Source organism: Barbus barbus (assembly GCF_936440315.1).
Source record: "Barbus barbus genome assembly, chromosome: 18".
Classification (NCBI taxonomy): domain Eukaryota; kingdom Metazoa; phylum Chordata; class Actinopteri; order Cypriniformes; family Cyprinidae; genus Barbus; species Barbus barbus.
Window position 1 is genome coordinate 23,497,883 of NC_136746.1, and position 16,266 is coordinate 23,514,148.

A 16,266-nucleotide genomic window follows, 5' to 3' on the forward strand; every position below is an offset into this window, starting at 1 on the left:
AAAAAAAAAACATGATTATGAGCAATGTAAGAAAAAAAAGGAAAAGGCCTCACAAGTTTGTCTGTGGTGCAAGCTTCGTCCAGTTGACATCCGTTAGACTTGCAGTAGCTGTCAGCCTCAGTGGTGGTCTCACAGTTGAGGCCTGTGAAGCCCCCTGGGCATGTGCAAACATATCCATTAGCAGTCTCCTCACAGCGACCGTCATTCCAGCATGGGTTTGAATCACAGAGGAGCCTCTTTCGCTCACAGTAAGTACCTGCAATGAAAGAATTTATTGAGAATGAATGACTATACAATTATCATAATTAAAATTAATAAAAACACATGGTTCTGTCAAAGCATTTCTGATTTAGACACTGGGTTTCATTCGCTAACTGTGTGTATGCACGTATTTGTGCATAAAATCACATTGATGAAATCAAGATTCATCAGTAAGTCTGTAATTTTGTCTTAAAACAGGTGGAATAAAATGAATGTGTTTATTTTCCAGTTCTTCCTGTTATTTAAATTTTTACAACAGTTCTATGAAACACAATGTAATCAAACTGTTACTATGATAACATATTTGTAAATCCATCAAGTTGCAGGGCAATTTATTACAGTGCAACTTTGTTACTTTGTAGCATAGCAACAACTCACTTGTGGGAAAACTTTGTGTAAATGCTAAAAATTATACCTGAAATTTTGTGTCAGTGTTTGTTTATGTACTTTGATCTAAGCTTTTCTTTACGTTTGCTTCACCTTTTCTTTATTAGGTTTGTCTTTACTTATGCTAGGTTTGCATCAAAGATCAAATCACAGACAGATTGGGGTTTTCAATAACACATTCCCTCTCGGGACCTTTTGTTTAGCTGAATATCATTAGTTATTTCATTAAAGTATGTTATTCTGTTTACCAGTGCCTATTATGGCACTACCTGTTTCTGATAGGGCTTTTAAGAAATTTAAAAAAATGCAATTGTAGAAACAATTTCTTTTTAAAAATACATTACTAGTCTGATTTAACACAGCTGTTCTTTAGCTTCCAAATCATCTTCATAATAACTATTAGCTTCTGACTGCTTAGTGAGAACAAATGTTCAAACTTTACGACTGCAATGACAGCGGACAATTGCTCCAGCATATCAACAGTACTGAGAGTCTCAGCGCAGCATCCCATGACTCTCATTTGGTCTGATGAAAAATTAGAACATAAAGCTCATATCGCGTGGAATAATGTGGAAGTTCAAGGGTCCAAATTAAGTCCCCATCTTCCCTGAACCGAACAACCCAATCAAACAGGCTGAAGGCTTTGGACTGAGAACATCTGGGCTGCCGGTTCCTCTAAGGTAACCGTGGATTGGAACATCTGATTTCCGCTCCCCGCAGGTTAAATTTAGACTTGACTATGCAGCACTGTAGGTTCAAGGTGAACATGATTTGATTTTATTCCCTAGTGGTGGTCTGTTTGCTTTTTCTTTTTTTCCCTCCATGTTCCTCAGCAGGAGCTAACTCATTTATCTTCCTTGTTACTGTGTTTTCCTTTCCTTTTGTCGTTCAGTTTTTTAAAGCATATTCTAGCGTGTTAAGCTCACAGGATGATACAAAGGTCATCAGTCCCAGAGGCGCCCAACTGCTTTTGAGGACACACCATTGGGTGTCAGTATAACTGTACGTCTCTCTGCAGTGTTTCTCTGGGATCCACAGTGGGAAATTGAAAATGAAAACCTCTTGACATTATAAAAACTTCAACCTCAGTATATTATTTTATTCTTCCACAAGAACTATCTTTTATTGGAAACCCTTCCTCGTAGGAGGTCTTTGAAATAGTAATGCATCATATAGGTACATGATTCAATGTTTGATAAAGGCTGATGACTTCATGAAGGTTGATGAAAATCATAAAAGCGGTGATATGAAACACCCTGCTGTGCACTACCTTGAGATATCACCCAACCAAATCAGAAGCCAACCTATTAAAACCACTCAGAAACAAGACAATTACACCATTTGAATTTCCACAAAAACCATGGGGCAGGTGAATAGCAAAATTAATAGTGTATCCAATAGGGCATGTCCTATTAATTCTGTAACATGCGGATACAAACACCCCTAGCAGTCTGAATAAGGTACACAGGAGAGTGGAATCAAAAGAAAATCTCATTTGAAGTGTCCCACGTGTGGGGCTCATTATTATGTGTGTGTAGGCTTTGGTCCGTAAGGGCAGTCGTTACCGGGCCAGCCGTTAACTTCACTATGATTAATGGGGTGACAGCTTGGGCAAAGTCAGAGAGCTACTGGCCCCACAGGGGGCCCAAACAGAGCAGAACTGGAGACCAGTTACTTTCACTTCCTTACAAGGTGCTCCAAGAATATGTGAGAGACTGTGTTGATGTTCTGACGTCAAAGCGCAACAGTTCTGTCTAATTGAGCTGAATCATTAGTAAAATGAAGCTGCGGTAAAGGCAAATCAGACGCAAATAATTTATTCCCAAAAAGATTTTTTGAATACTTCAGAAAGAATTGATGTCCAAAAGTGAACTTTACACTCAAGCAAATATGAAGGTACTCAAAGCTGTCACATTTTACCGCAGTGCTGAACTCTTAAGCTGTGTGACGCTAAAATCATACAACATAAACATCAGATGCTTAACTGTATTTACACATTCATGTATATTCACTATTCAATAACTGGGTGAATAATTGATGTGTTTTCCTTAAATAAACTGAAGAAGCAGCAAAATTCATTTTTTGACTGCCTTTTTTGATTGAGTTACTTGATTGAAACAGGTTGTTTGAGAATGTAAACACAGTGTTACGGCAAAGAGTATCTGTTTTAAGTCAACTTAACATGAAGCGATCATGTTTGATGCACCACCTGATACAGTGGCGCTAAATAAAAATGAATTGTTTAAATAAAGTGAACAGCATGAAAATGTGTATAATGTATATGATAATACATTTGTATTAATTAATAATAAACTTTAAATCTTTCCTAAGCAATTTGACCTTTTTTTTTAACCAAACCAAATAATTATGTGGTGTGGATCAGGTTGGCAAACATGAAATTGTTACTTACAAACAACTAAAAGGATTTGAGTCAGATCCTCAAAAAAGATGCTGCCTGTCTGAAAGCATTAGAGACCCTTGAAAAATCATATTAATTTTTTTTTAAACACTGAAGCTGATGGTATTCTCAAAAGAGGCCAGTTTTCGTGATGCAGATTACAAGTGTTCCATGGCCGTTTTACTGTGAGTGGTGAATCTCGAGTGGAAAGTCATCATAAACTATGATAGTCCTAAATCTGTGTCAGACAAACTAGACATTTTTCTTCTGCATTAAAGCTGTAGGCATGACATTAAAGGCTGCTATCTGCTTGAACAAACTGCTGCTACACAAAATTCAATTAATCAACAAGCAAAGGCCACCTGGACCTCAGACTGGAGACTTCATCATGATGTTATTATCAGGAACACCCAAGGGACGTTGAAACTTTTGTTACACATTTGTGGGTGAGATGCTCATTAGCCAAGCAATGGTTTTACAGAAGCAAATGAGAATCATTACTTTCCAAAAGCATGTCATGGTCGTGCCTTATAAACAGATTGGGAAGGACACAGGAGCATAAATTGTTTATTTCTGTCTCTTTTCTACAGGAAAGGCCTCTTTCATGAGTTTTATCAACCTGAGCATATAACTCAAATAAGCCACAGCCAAAGCCTTTATTAATTAATTGGCCATTTATGCACCAAATATCTTCTGAAGACTTTCTTAAATGAAGGCTTCAATTGTTCCATTTTTCAAATCTGCTTCTTCACTTAGGAAAGACAGCTTAATGTGAGCAGAGATAGAAAAAGCCTCACTCAGATTTGAGTTTGCATAATTGCGCTGCCATTGTGAAGGCACCCAAAATGACCCTTCATTAATCACATGACTCATTATCAAAACATAATGAGTCAAATGAAGCCAAACAGTAAAAAATTAAACATCCATTAATGGACCTCAGAAGAAATATCGCTCTATTGTGAAGTGCATAATTTGCAGTGGCTTTCTAAAACAGACTTCTAACTGAATGTTTTTGATTTTAAGCAAAAACTGAAATCATACTTGCCTGTATATCCTGTGAAACATTCACATCTGTAGGAAGTTGAGGAGACTTGTACACAAGCTCCTTCTTTGCACCCTTTACCGCAATTTTGATGTCCAATGATTTCAGAGCAGTTGACACCTATAGGGTGTGAAAATATAGACATTACATTGAATTCATGCACATTTATTCAGTACATTATCTGATTCTTGAACAGTCTGATGTATAACAATGTGAAAGATTTTTAGAGAGATTGCTGCCTTTCTGCAATCCATTCAATAACGCCATATTACCTTTAGTAATATAACTACAGAAATATTAAGTTTGCTAAACTTTAAATAGTGCAGTATGTTTCGAACTTATAAAGCAAACATTGTAAATATCAACAAATATTAAATAAATAAATGCTCCAATGCAGTATTATTATCCAGGCATTTTGTATTTGCTATACAAGGAAAGTGGAAGGTGGTTAAATGCCAAGCTCGGTAAAACATAAAAAGTGTCGTAAATGTAGTCTATAAAATGGTAAACAACATCCCAAGCTCCTTAATTCATACGATAGCACCGTGTGAGGAGGAGAGTAAAATTTAAGCCTTTTTTATTATTATTTTTTTTTTACAGATAGCATTGCTGTCTGCCGTCGCTCTTTTTAAAACGTGCCCGAAGCAATTGGTCATGTGACACACGTGAACCAATGCTGTTTGCAGTCAGAGCACAAAAGCCCTGGCTCCAAAGGCCCAATTTTTTAATTGAACGTCACCTCATATGATTTGACTGAAAATGTACACGTTTCATTCTGTTCCTCCCACAAACATTCAGATCGTTTCAGAAGACTATTCCTTTGGACTACTTTTATGATTTCCCCCTCGAGACTTAAAATTTCCATTTTCACAGACGGCCGTTCTGCCTACTCTCATGTTTCACGGATACAGCAAGGATCTTGGCTCTTGGACACAATTTTTGCATTTTATGGTCCAAAATGCAGAAGCTAGAGTCCTTATAGAACCAGGAAGTATGACAATATTAGCCCGGTTCTGTCACCACTTCACTGGCTTCCTATCAAACATCGTATAGATTTTAAAATCTTGTTAATTACTTATAAATCCCTGAATGGCTTAGCTCCTCAGTACACCTCTGCTGCATTCTCAAAACTCTCAAATGCATTACAATATTGCGTTACTCCCCCCAAAAAGTAACTAATTATGTTACTTAGCTACTTTTAATGGAAAGTAATGTGTTATGTTACTTTTGCGTTACATTTTAAATATGAGCAGGGCTTGATTGTTTTTAATATAAGAAGTTCTATTTATAGCAAAAGCTCTTTCACACCAAAAAGTGTAATGAATAAACCTCAGACTGAAGGAAAAGTAATTTCACGTCTGTAAAGTAGAACGCAGGTGAAGGTGGTTCAACACACTTCAGCAATAGAAAAACAATGAAGCACAATTGTTGTTTGCTTATTAGTTTGGTGGAACTGGATCATCAGAGGTCAGCAGCAATGACATTGATTAATAAAATGGGATTAGATACATTTGTGTTATTTAACATTTAATTATTGCAGGTTTGCGTCATATTCTGATAGTCATATTCATTTTGATAAATACTAAATCAGTTTTTTGCGAGTGGGATGAATTAATGCACATTCACACTTAGTATAGTACTACATTAAAAGCATGCTCACACAGCGCACTGTCAGTAAATAAATGGGGAAAAAGTAACTCAGATATTTTATTGTAAATGAAAAAGTAATGCGTTACTTTACTAGTTACTTGAAAAAAGTAATATTATTACGTAACTTGCGTTACTTGTAATGCGTTACCCCCAACACTGCCTAGAATATGAAAATCGACTGCGGGCAGCAGATCCTTTTCCTATTTAGCATTTTTAACTCTGGAACAATCTACCTAACACTGTTCGGGAGGCAGACACACTCTGTCAGTTTAAATCTAGGTTAAAAATATATTTCTTTAAGCTGGCTTACACATAACACACTACTACACTTCTATTATTCAAATCCGTTAAAGGATTGTTAGGCTGCATTAATTAGATCAACCGGAACCGGCAACACTCCTCATAACACACGATGTACTCGTTACATCGTAAGAAGAATGGCATCTACGCTAATGTTTGTCTGTTTCTTTCTCATTCTGTTTCTCAGTCCGTGTCCGGATCAGATGGTGGATCGGCGCCGGGAGATGATGTCTGCGGCCCTGATTATCAGCGGAGGCCGGACACCTGGATGAGCCCCAGGGACATATCCCAGTGAAGACCTCGACTAAAAATACAATAAAACTAAAAATAAAACAAAATAACTAAATATATAATAAAATACCTAACTACATAATACTATTATTGTTAGAAATTGCAACAATAAAAAAAATAGAAACATAATACATTTATTCATTTAAAATTTTAATTGAAACAATAAATAAACAATAATATCCTGGCCAGAGGAGAACTGGTCCCCCGACTGAGCCTGGTTTCTCCCAAGGTTTTTTTCTCCATTCTGTCACAGAGGGAGTTTTGGTTCCTTACCACTGTCGCCTCTGGCTTGCTCAGTTGGGGACACTTGATTCTTTAGCGATTATCGTCAATTTGATTTCACAGATACTATTTAAACTAAACTGAGCTAGACAATGACATCACTGAATTCAATAATGAAATGCTTTTAACTGAAAATTGAGTGTTTAATCTTTTTATTATACATTATTGACACTCTATTCTCCAATTTGATACTGTTAACTGCTCTGACACAATCTGTATTGTTAAAAGCGCTATATAAATAAAGGTGACTTGACTTGACTTAATGTATTATTATTATTATTATTATTTTTTTTTTTATTTAGGCCTATTTTGGCATAAGATGGCAATCCTAAAATTGTGACAGAAGGTTATTATGTATTAGGTTACATTTATGAATGAATCAGCCGTTCGAACGAATCAATTGAATGATTGATTTAGTTTCCATTTTAACGTATAATTTCAGTTATTTAAATCAATTAGCTAATATTTCTATATTCATGTTATATTTAAAACATTCATCTCAACATGAATTTATGAAAAACAAGCCACTTTTGTGTTCTTCTGCCACCTCTGTATTTAATTTTTTATTAATACTAATTTCATATGATTGGTAACTTATTTGTGTTATTCTACTCATTATTTAGGGCAGTCGTGGCCTAATGGATAGAGAGTTGGACTTGTAACCCGAAGGTTGTGGGTTTGAGTCTCAGGTCCGGCAGGGATCGTAGGTGGGGGAGTGAATATCCAACACTCTCTCCATCCTCAATACCACGACTGAGGTGAGACCCTTGAGCAAGGCACCAAACCCCCAACTGCTCCCCGGGCGCCCACTGCTCCGGGTGTATGTTCACTATTGTGTACACTTGGATGGGTTAAATGCAGAGCACAAATTCCAAATAGGGGTCACCATACTTGGCCACACACCACTTCCCCCTTATATTGTTTTGATTGGAAGTTTTAAAAAGCTTATAAATATATATTTTTGAATTTGACATAAAAGATTAGAAAAATGCCATTACAAAGGTAAAAAGATAATGTCCCTGTAATTCACTTTAAGGAGTGAAATTTCACCTTGTATTAGGAAGGCTAATTTTTGATTATTGATCAGAGAGTGTGTAACGCTCTGACCCGGATAACTCTTAAAATCCATGAAATGAAAGAGACGGAAAACGAAAACTTGGTGTCCCACACATTTTAATGGTTGGTACTAAACGCGCTCCTCTCATACATGAGAGATTAACTCTTTCTTGGCGTTACAAACAAAAGTAAAGACAAAATAATAACAAGACGGCAGAGCAGAATTACCATCCGTGGTGGTTCTCATGTAGTCCTTTCTACGTCATCACCATATAGTGCACCTTATAAATGAAGTGATCAGTCTCTTAAAGGGCACACCGCGCAATAATGTGATGCATTCAAATACATAGTTTTAGCCGTTACAGGTGCTCCTAATTTTTTTTAAATTAGGAGGACAAGTGCTCCTAAAAAGAAAATTAAGCATAGATCTGTGCATGAGGTCTTAAAGAGACAACAGCCTAAATAAACCTGTTGCTGTGTCATTACTAGAGCCTTGCATTTCGGCCCGGGCCCGATGGGCCCCGACTTTTTTACGCCTCTAGGAAACAACAGGAGACCGTGCCGCCACTGAGAGCAGCTCGATGGTGTTTAGTGTCCCGCAGCAGCGTGCGCAAGTGACTTCGGCGCAGATGAATAGTTCTGCGTTCAAATGCAAGCAATAGGCTAAAGCTTGCTGCAAAACCCCAGCAAACATAACCATGAATGTGTCTGCGGGAAATAGTAAGGAGATATTTGAATTATTTACTAATAAACTAATGTTTTCTGAGTCTGTGTTGCAAGGATTAAGTTGCTGATCCTCACTCGCCGTTTCCTCATTAGACGCGCCTTTAGAGAGAAATGCATCTTTATTGATTATGATTAAGATTGTAATAAGAAGGCTAAATTTATCAAACATATAGGCTATGATCAGCTCATGCCGCTGGCCGCTTGGTCGTTACTTAAAAAAAAAACATTTTTTTGGTTCACACAATTTGAGAAAGTCAAAAAGTGTTACTTTGTGCCCCGCTCTCCCCTACAGTATTAGGCTACTTTGCCTATCGCCCATAGACCAAATAACAATCTATAAAGGTGCAAAATATTTTAGGGATTTATCGAATAAAAAATAAAATAAATAAAACCCCTGCTGAAAAAAAAAAACAATAGACACCATTACAAAATTAGTATTGGTTTTACTGGAAACTGTAATGGACCCTGTTTGTCTCTATTGATAATTGGTCACCCTCTATTGGTGGCTTGTTAAAACCAATAAATCCTAATGGAATATGTCTCAAAACACACTACAGAAAACCCTTTTTGAATGGTTAAATGTTGATGGTTTGTATTGTTTGTAATAGTATTTGTGGTGGAAACCATTAACATTTTCTGTGATGGTTTTATTGTTTGTTTGTTTTTTCAGTAGGACATAAGCCTGTATCAGTTATACAGTGGTATGTGGCTGCTGTGTGTCACATGATAAGCATGAGAGCCCCCCCCCCCCCACTCCCTTTACTCGTGCCCCCTCAAAAATAATGAGTGCATGATGTCCCTGACACTACAATACAAAATTATTTGTTAAATAAATTAAATAATAATTAAATGAAACATGATGAAATATTTAATTTAGTTAAAATTGTTATAGATTACTTCCAGAGATTGCAGTGATACATGACATGGTAAAAAATGACTGAATGAATAATACTTAAGTAGGTTAAGATGAATTTTAAAATTGTGCTTGAATGCTATTAAGTGCAGGGTATTCGCTTTCAGTATCGAAACGGTTCAATAAATTGTGTAAGGGAAAGGCATGTATTCAAAACATTAATGTCTTTGAGCTCAAGATGGAGCGAGTGACTTGGTTATGATATATTTACCAACTGTGATCAATTTCGGTTCGCTACTTTAATGTGACTCAGATCACACTGGCCTAGTTGTGATAACATGCTACCCAGCGGTCTCTAAGGAACGCCTCCAGTGCTTCTAACAGAAATACAATGAATTATTCAGCAGACATAAAAACAAACCACATTAGCTAGTATGACAACATTACACCACTATGAATACTCCACTCTCCTTGGTGCTCACCAAGAGACCAACATTTGAACAATATTTGGATGCCGATTTTATTGACAAGCAAGACTGGGAGAAGAAAATTAAATGGTAGGAGGAGGAAAACTATAAAGTATCACGCAATTAGAGAATGCTTTCAGGTGGCACACAAACATATGAGAATAATTACCATGATTAGAGAACTAAAGGGATGGTGGGGGGATAAAATCATTTTAAAAATGCTAATTCAAATAAATGGTCCATAGAGGCTCTAGTTCTGAAATAATTGCACAGTGCTAAATGTAGAACACTTGCAATTATGACAAATAATAAATAAGTGTCTTTAAAGAATTAAAAGCTGTCAATTGAGCGTAACTTGCATTGAGTTTGTAATATGCCTTTAAGTTGCAAAAGCTGTATTAAATAATAGACACATGTTATTTTTGGCAAACTATAGAGTTCCTCACCTGTAAATGGAGCTGGGCAAAGACATTCATAAGGTGGGAGATCTGTGTAGGCTGTTCTCTTGCTCAGACAGGTGCCTCCATTTAAGCATGGCTGTTCATAGCATCCATCAATGTTCTCGCAATAATGTCCTGAAAAGTGTTTGTGGCACCGACAGCTAAATGAATCATCTTTAAATGTAGTTCTGCATTCACCATTTCCCGAACACAGACGGAGAAGAGGTGAGCTCTGGCAGTACTGAGGCTTTACCAGAAGTGCAATGCGTAGGCCAAACCTACACAGATGACTACTGCCTCTATGAACGACCATGAAGTAATTCATACCAGACGTCAGCCATTTCGATTCCACTTGCAAAGTGCCATTAATACTGTTGGCAATCATCAACTGCTCCTTTCGTGGCTCTAAAATCAAGCAATTTTCAAACTCATCTTTGGACACATTGATTAGGTGGACACCATATTGTTCCAGCGTTCTGTCAGCAGAAACAAACATCACGTCTCCAAGTTGAAATTCCAGTGGGCAAAGCTGAGGAAAGTGATATGGCCCAGTTGTCCACAAGCGTCCATTTGTTTCTGTTTGTCTATTCCAGCACTGGGTCAAGTTGCTGCAGGTGTTCTCCATGAGGGTCCACCTCACGCTGATGTTCTTTGGCTGAGTGTGCCATTCACGAGATGTGGCTCTGCGGCAGGTTACCTGGCTGTAGACGGTACCATCTATTACACAGCTGAGCAGCAAGGCAATGATAACTAGGTCTGGGTTTCTCATGTTTGTCTTTCCTCAATCTTGACTTTTTCTTTATTTAGCCACTTGATGCGTTTCTTCAGCCAGATGCTTTTCTGGAACTCTGAACTGTAGGTTTTGATTGGAAAACAAGCATGTAGATGTTTGTAAGCAAATATGTACAATCCAATAATGTAATATGTTGCAAAAATAGCATGGTTACTGCCTTGAAAATTGAAAAACAGAAATATCTCAAAGTTATATATAGCGCAACAGTTCTATTTTACATAAAAATGAATATTCTGATGTTACCCGTCACAGTTTCCGGGTGCAAACGCTCTATCAAATTTCAAAAGAAAACAACAAATGGTGTTCCTGTAGACTTAGGCTGTGCTGTAGTACTACTGAACAGTCATGATTGTAACCTATTGAGTATATATCTACTGAAATCTCCACTGGCCACAATAATTCATATCTTCTGAATCATTAAAATATTAGTGTCTGGAACACCATGAGTCAGAAGACTGTAGCGTACACCCAGATTTTTTATTTTATTTTATTTTTTTAAGATTGTATTATAAAAGAATAGTGCTTATAAACAGCTTTTGAGATAGTATTCTCACTTGAAATGGAATAGAGGCTTGGACGAGGAAACAATATTTGACACATCATGACAACAAGACCTTTTTTAATCGTATCACATTCAGTACAGACTGCAAACTCGCATTCACAGCTTCAAAATATTCAGCAAGCAACCTTAACTAAGCAATCTGTACATTTTGACAATATTAAGTTTAAAAATGAACAACAGCAACCAACTGAATGTTCCTCAGAATGCAGTCACATCAGTAAAAACTTTATTCTGAACTGTTGTTGTATATGAACAGGAGCTTAATTCTTAAAAACTAATTCTTCAACTTAAGTCTTCCACAGAAAAAAATAACAGCTGCAGGTTTGGAATAACATGAGGGTGAGTAAATAATGGCAGAATTGTTATTTTTGGGTGAGTTATTCCTTTAACTTGTAGGCATAGCTCCTGTGGATGGATAAAAAGCATCTGCATTAGTTGTGAAACTGGAGAAATAAGGAACTTGTGCATAGAATACAAAATAAGAAAACCTCCAGCGAATATGACATACACTGAATGGCTCAAGCTTTAAATGTAGTTTGAGGACTCTTTCACAACCCTGCAGAACCATGGATTTCTCCCACAGCTTGGCATTGCTCTGCCCCCAGGGAATCAACTTCAGTAAAATGGCTAGCTCTCTGCTCTACCTGCCTGCATGAGGCTAGTCAAACTAATGAGCAGTCACATTTGACTCTCCTTTCCTGTGTGCTCTCAATCTTGGACTGCTTGCCTGGAAGAAACATTGCCCTCAAATCTCTCACCACGAGTGGCAAGGAGGGCAGTAACTGGCTGCTCCACTTGTCATAGTCACTGAGGTTTCTGTCAGGTGTGTTGCACCCACTTTTCCTAGTTGTGTAGACTGAAATGAAATCGCATTTGCCTTCATTTTAATTGATTTTTTTAACAGAAAAATATTGTTGTTGACAACATTTGATTGTTAAAGGGATGAAAATTAAAATTCTGTCCTCTTTTACATGTGTAGCCGATGATAGTAGTTTTCTTTACGAATTGGTGGAATGAGGGGGCTTGTTGTTTGATTAACGTGGCCTGTCTGGCCTATAAAGGCAGTGGTGGGTGTTTTAGGAATACACGTCTTACCATTACGAGTGACGTCATTGGATTTCCGGCGTGGCGCGGGAGTGTGTAAATGTGTGGACTGAAGAACCTTGCGTCGCACTGTTGCAAAGTATGTTGTATGGGATTTGGTTTTACCACATGGAGTTTCCTGTGTACCGTGAGCTGTATAAACCGCTAAAAAGCTTAAGGGGAGGACAAGGCCTTGACAGACGTTGCAGTGGGTTTCTCGTCGGGACGTGTCGACGGCACACTCGCACACTGACACTGGCGTTGCTGTTTCCCATGCAGCCGTGGGGTGCAGACAGCCTCATTATACGGCATGGTGCCTATTTATTGCCAGGCCGGCAGATTTTGAGTGTGTGGACTTGAACTAGTGTGCTGCAGAGCTGTTCATCTCATGAGGCTGCCAGTACGTTCACCACAGTGTTGGCTATTCAGAATAGCGGCTGAACGGAAGTTCTGCGTGCCGTTGTTTACATTTATTGCCGCGTATTCTTTTCATTCTGCGGTCTTGGAGGACCAACCAACAGTCGCCACAGAGTTTTGTTTTGTATTTTTAAGGTCTAAGGATGCAATTATTTTGGTCTGTTTTTTTGTTTTGTTTTTTGTTTTTCTTCTTGTGAGCATTGCAGTTCTGTTTTGCTTTTCTGCTGAATTATTTCGTTGTGTAATGGTTCTTATGTAAATTTGTATTTTTTTTCTTTCTGGCTTAAATTTTTTTTTATAATTTTTTGGTGAATTCGTTATCTGAACTTTTTTTTTTAAATTTATTTATTTCTTTTGAGTTTTTTTTTTTTGAGAATTTATTGCTATTTGTAACTTTATGGTCTTTTTTTTTTATTATTATTATTTTTATTATTATTATTCATTGTGTGAGACACTTGGTGTAATTTCATGTTGGTTTTGGTTTCTCTCCAGGAGTTGGGGTAACCACTGATCGTGTGCGGGGCAAGTCCCCCCTTTCTCTGTTTGGTGGTGGTTTCTTCCAACACTTGGCGTGCTGTGGTCTGCGAGTGCACATACGGTTGTTGTGTGGGGTGTTTTTTTTTTTTTTTGCATTCTGGACATGTTACTTATTGGTTTTCAATAAAGCTGTTTTATACTTTATTTGTCTTGTTTCCTGACTCAGCTGAGACTGAACTTGTGACATTTTGGTGATTTTTGTAACAGGCGATTCCCCAGTATATTAGCCTCTGGGGTGGCGTAGTCGGGTATTTCTAGAGTAGTTTAAGTCCACTTCCGGGGAATGGCCTTCTGTATAGGTAGCTCTTTCCCTGGTTCAAATTTTTAATTGCTCTGGTTTGGAACAGGAGGGGGAGTAAATAACAGAATTTCCATTTTTGTGTGATTTTATTCCTTTAACATAACAGCGCACTATAGTACTGTAGATTCAGTAGCCGGCACTAAAGGCAGTGATGTCTATGACTTTAATGGCCTCTTACCATAGGCAGACAATTTCCACTTTTGATTAGCCATTATAGGATCTAAAGTTTATACCACTTCAGTATCAAAATTGTTCTAAATTATGTCAATAGCATATCTATGAGGACCTTTCAGCACAAACGTATTAAGACCTCTTATCTAACTACATCTATTCACATATGCTGTTACAGTCTTGGAACACTTATTTCTATAGCTGTTGTTGCCATGTGCAGGTCTCTTGAAACTGATGTGGTATTTTTGCAGCCTTGCATGCAAGCACTACCTAATCTGACCTGACAGGACATTGCAATTAAATGTAATACTGTGGAAAAAATAAGTGCACCCCATGAAACATTTTGTCCTATTTTTCAATATATATGGGTATATTGATACTGGAAGTTTATTTTGGTAGTACTGATGGGAGAAGATTATAATTAATTTCTCAAATGACAGTGATAACTTGTCTTTTAAGTATTTTCTTCAACAAGAATGCCTTCAGTTCAATTGTGCTCTGTGAAAAAAAAAGTGTACCCCCATATTTACCAGGTATTTGCCCGTTGGCATGAAACTTAGACTCATAACATAACATGTCTCAGTAACTTTCCTTCTCATAGACTGTTTTGATCTTGGCATGACGGTACCATACGAATTCAGACCTTTCTCATCACCAAACACCAATGACTTGTACATAAGGGTACTGTCATTTTAGACACGTCCAAAACTGTTGCAACAGAAATGGAAATTCATGATTTTGAAATACATGAATTATGTTTCCATCTTTGTTGCCATAGTTTTGTTAGTGCCTTTTTCTGTTCTAAAGAAGGGGGTGTCCCAACACTTTTGTCCTTATAGTGTCTATACTAGTAATTGGTGTTTGGCTCAAGGTCTGTATTTAAAGTCACACCAGAGGTGTTCAGCTGGGATCAGGACTTGGCTTTCTGCAGACCAGTCAAGTTCTTCCACACTGACTGAATCAATCATGTCTTTTTGAACCGTGCCTTATACACAGAGCCACTGTCATGTTAGAATAGAACAGGGTCCTGTCCAAACTGTTGCTATAACATTAGAAGCACACAATTCCCTAGAATATCATTATATGTTTTAACATTAAGATTTGTACTCATAGAAATTACTAAAGTAGTCAAACATGTTCATTAGAAGGGGGTGACCCAATACTTTTGGCAATATAGTGTACCTTGAGTGATGAGTCATCAGTATTTTTGGTTTTCCCATGTGGAATGACTCAACTCTAACAAACATGGACTAAAAGCTGTGAAAACCTGCTGAGGTTTTCATCTACCTCTTGTTTTGTTACTTACACGCTCATATCTCACATCTGACCAAGTGTGATGTTAGCAAAGCTTGAGCTTCCCTAAGGTAGAAACAGCAAGTGACGGTGCTAAATAAAATATTCCCTCTCTGTCTCACACACTTTCTGCAACCTGATCTCTCCGTGTCATTCACAAAGAGGAGTTAAATCAGACCGAATCTCTCGCTCCCTCAGGTCCTGCTCAGGCTTGTAAGGCAGATAAAAGAATAGAGTTATGTAGATATCTCTGTGCCTTCAAAATTCCCATGCCTTCATCTGTGAATGATAGTAAGAATAACAAATAATGATGACTCTTTCTCATTATGTGACATTCTTATTGGATAAGCTGAATAAAGGAGAAGGAGGAAGATGATCATGTTCCTAGAATATAAACATTTCAGGCTGTGCAAACAGCAAGAACACTTCTGTTTGGCTGTAATTTGTGACTTAGTGTATAGTGTTTTTGTGCAGTGTGGACAGACAAATCTGTCTTGTCAAACCTGGTTAATGCAGAATCTGGTGAATCTGACAACCAGAAAGTGTCCAAACCATTTTTATCTTAAGTTTGAACAGTACATCCATTGTTTTACAATTTAAAATCTTCTCTCTCAAACTTTTTTTATCAAATGTTTTTCTTTAAAATTGTGCTTGTGCAAGCTTTTTTCCCCCCAAATAAATGCCACTTGGTTTGACATTTTGCTATCTGAGAGTAGCTTAAATGTCCAAATTCTCATTGGAGCCACTGTACTGTGTGTATACTGACCATGACAGAGGAAGGTAGCTGATCTTTCTAACAAGACTCATTAGATTGAAATAAAAACTGACACAAGATTAGCGTTGATTGTTCATTGAATATTTCCACATGTCCAAACCCTTCGCTTGTCCCTGCATTTAACTTCTAACTCTTTTCATATCAGTCAAGGAACTGTGTGTCCCCTCGACAGAGAAGCGAT

General features: G+C 37.5%; 1 protein-coding gene across 1 annotated transcript in view; it reads right to left on the bottom strand.

Annotated features, from left to right (window-relative positions):
- The window catches only part of LOC306884204 (protein eyes shut homolog), a gene marked incomplete at its 3' end in the record, with an annotated part of 93,435 nt that overhangs the window by 73,798 nt on the left and 3,371 nt on the right, over positions 1 to 16,266 (bottom strand). The window contains exons 2-4 of the mRNA XM_079439923.1: positions 10,160 to 11,006; positions 4,092 to 4,208; positions 54 to 256 (exon numbers count right to left, since the gene is read on the bottom strand). Coding sequence (XP_079296049.1) covers positions 54 to 256; positions 4,092 to 4,208; positions 10,160 to 10,922 — 1,083 coding nt within the window. The 5' untranslated portion in view covers positions 10,923 to 11,006. The remainder of the gene's footprint in view (positions 1 to 53; positions 257 to 4,091; positions 4,209 to 10,159; positions 11,007 to 16,266) is intronic.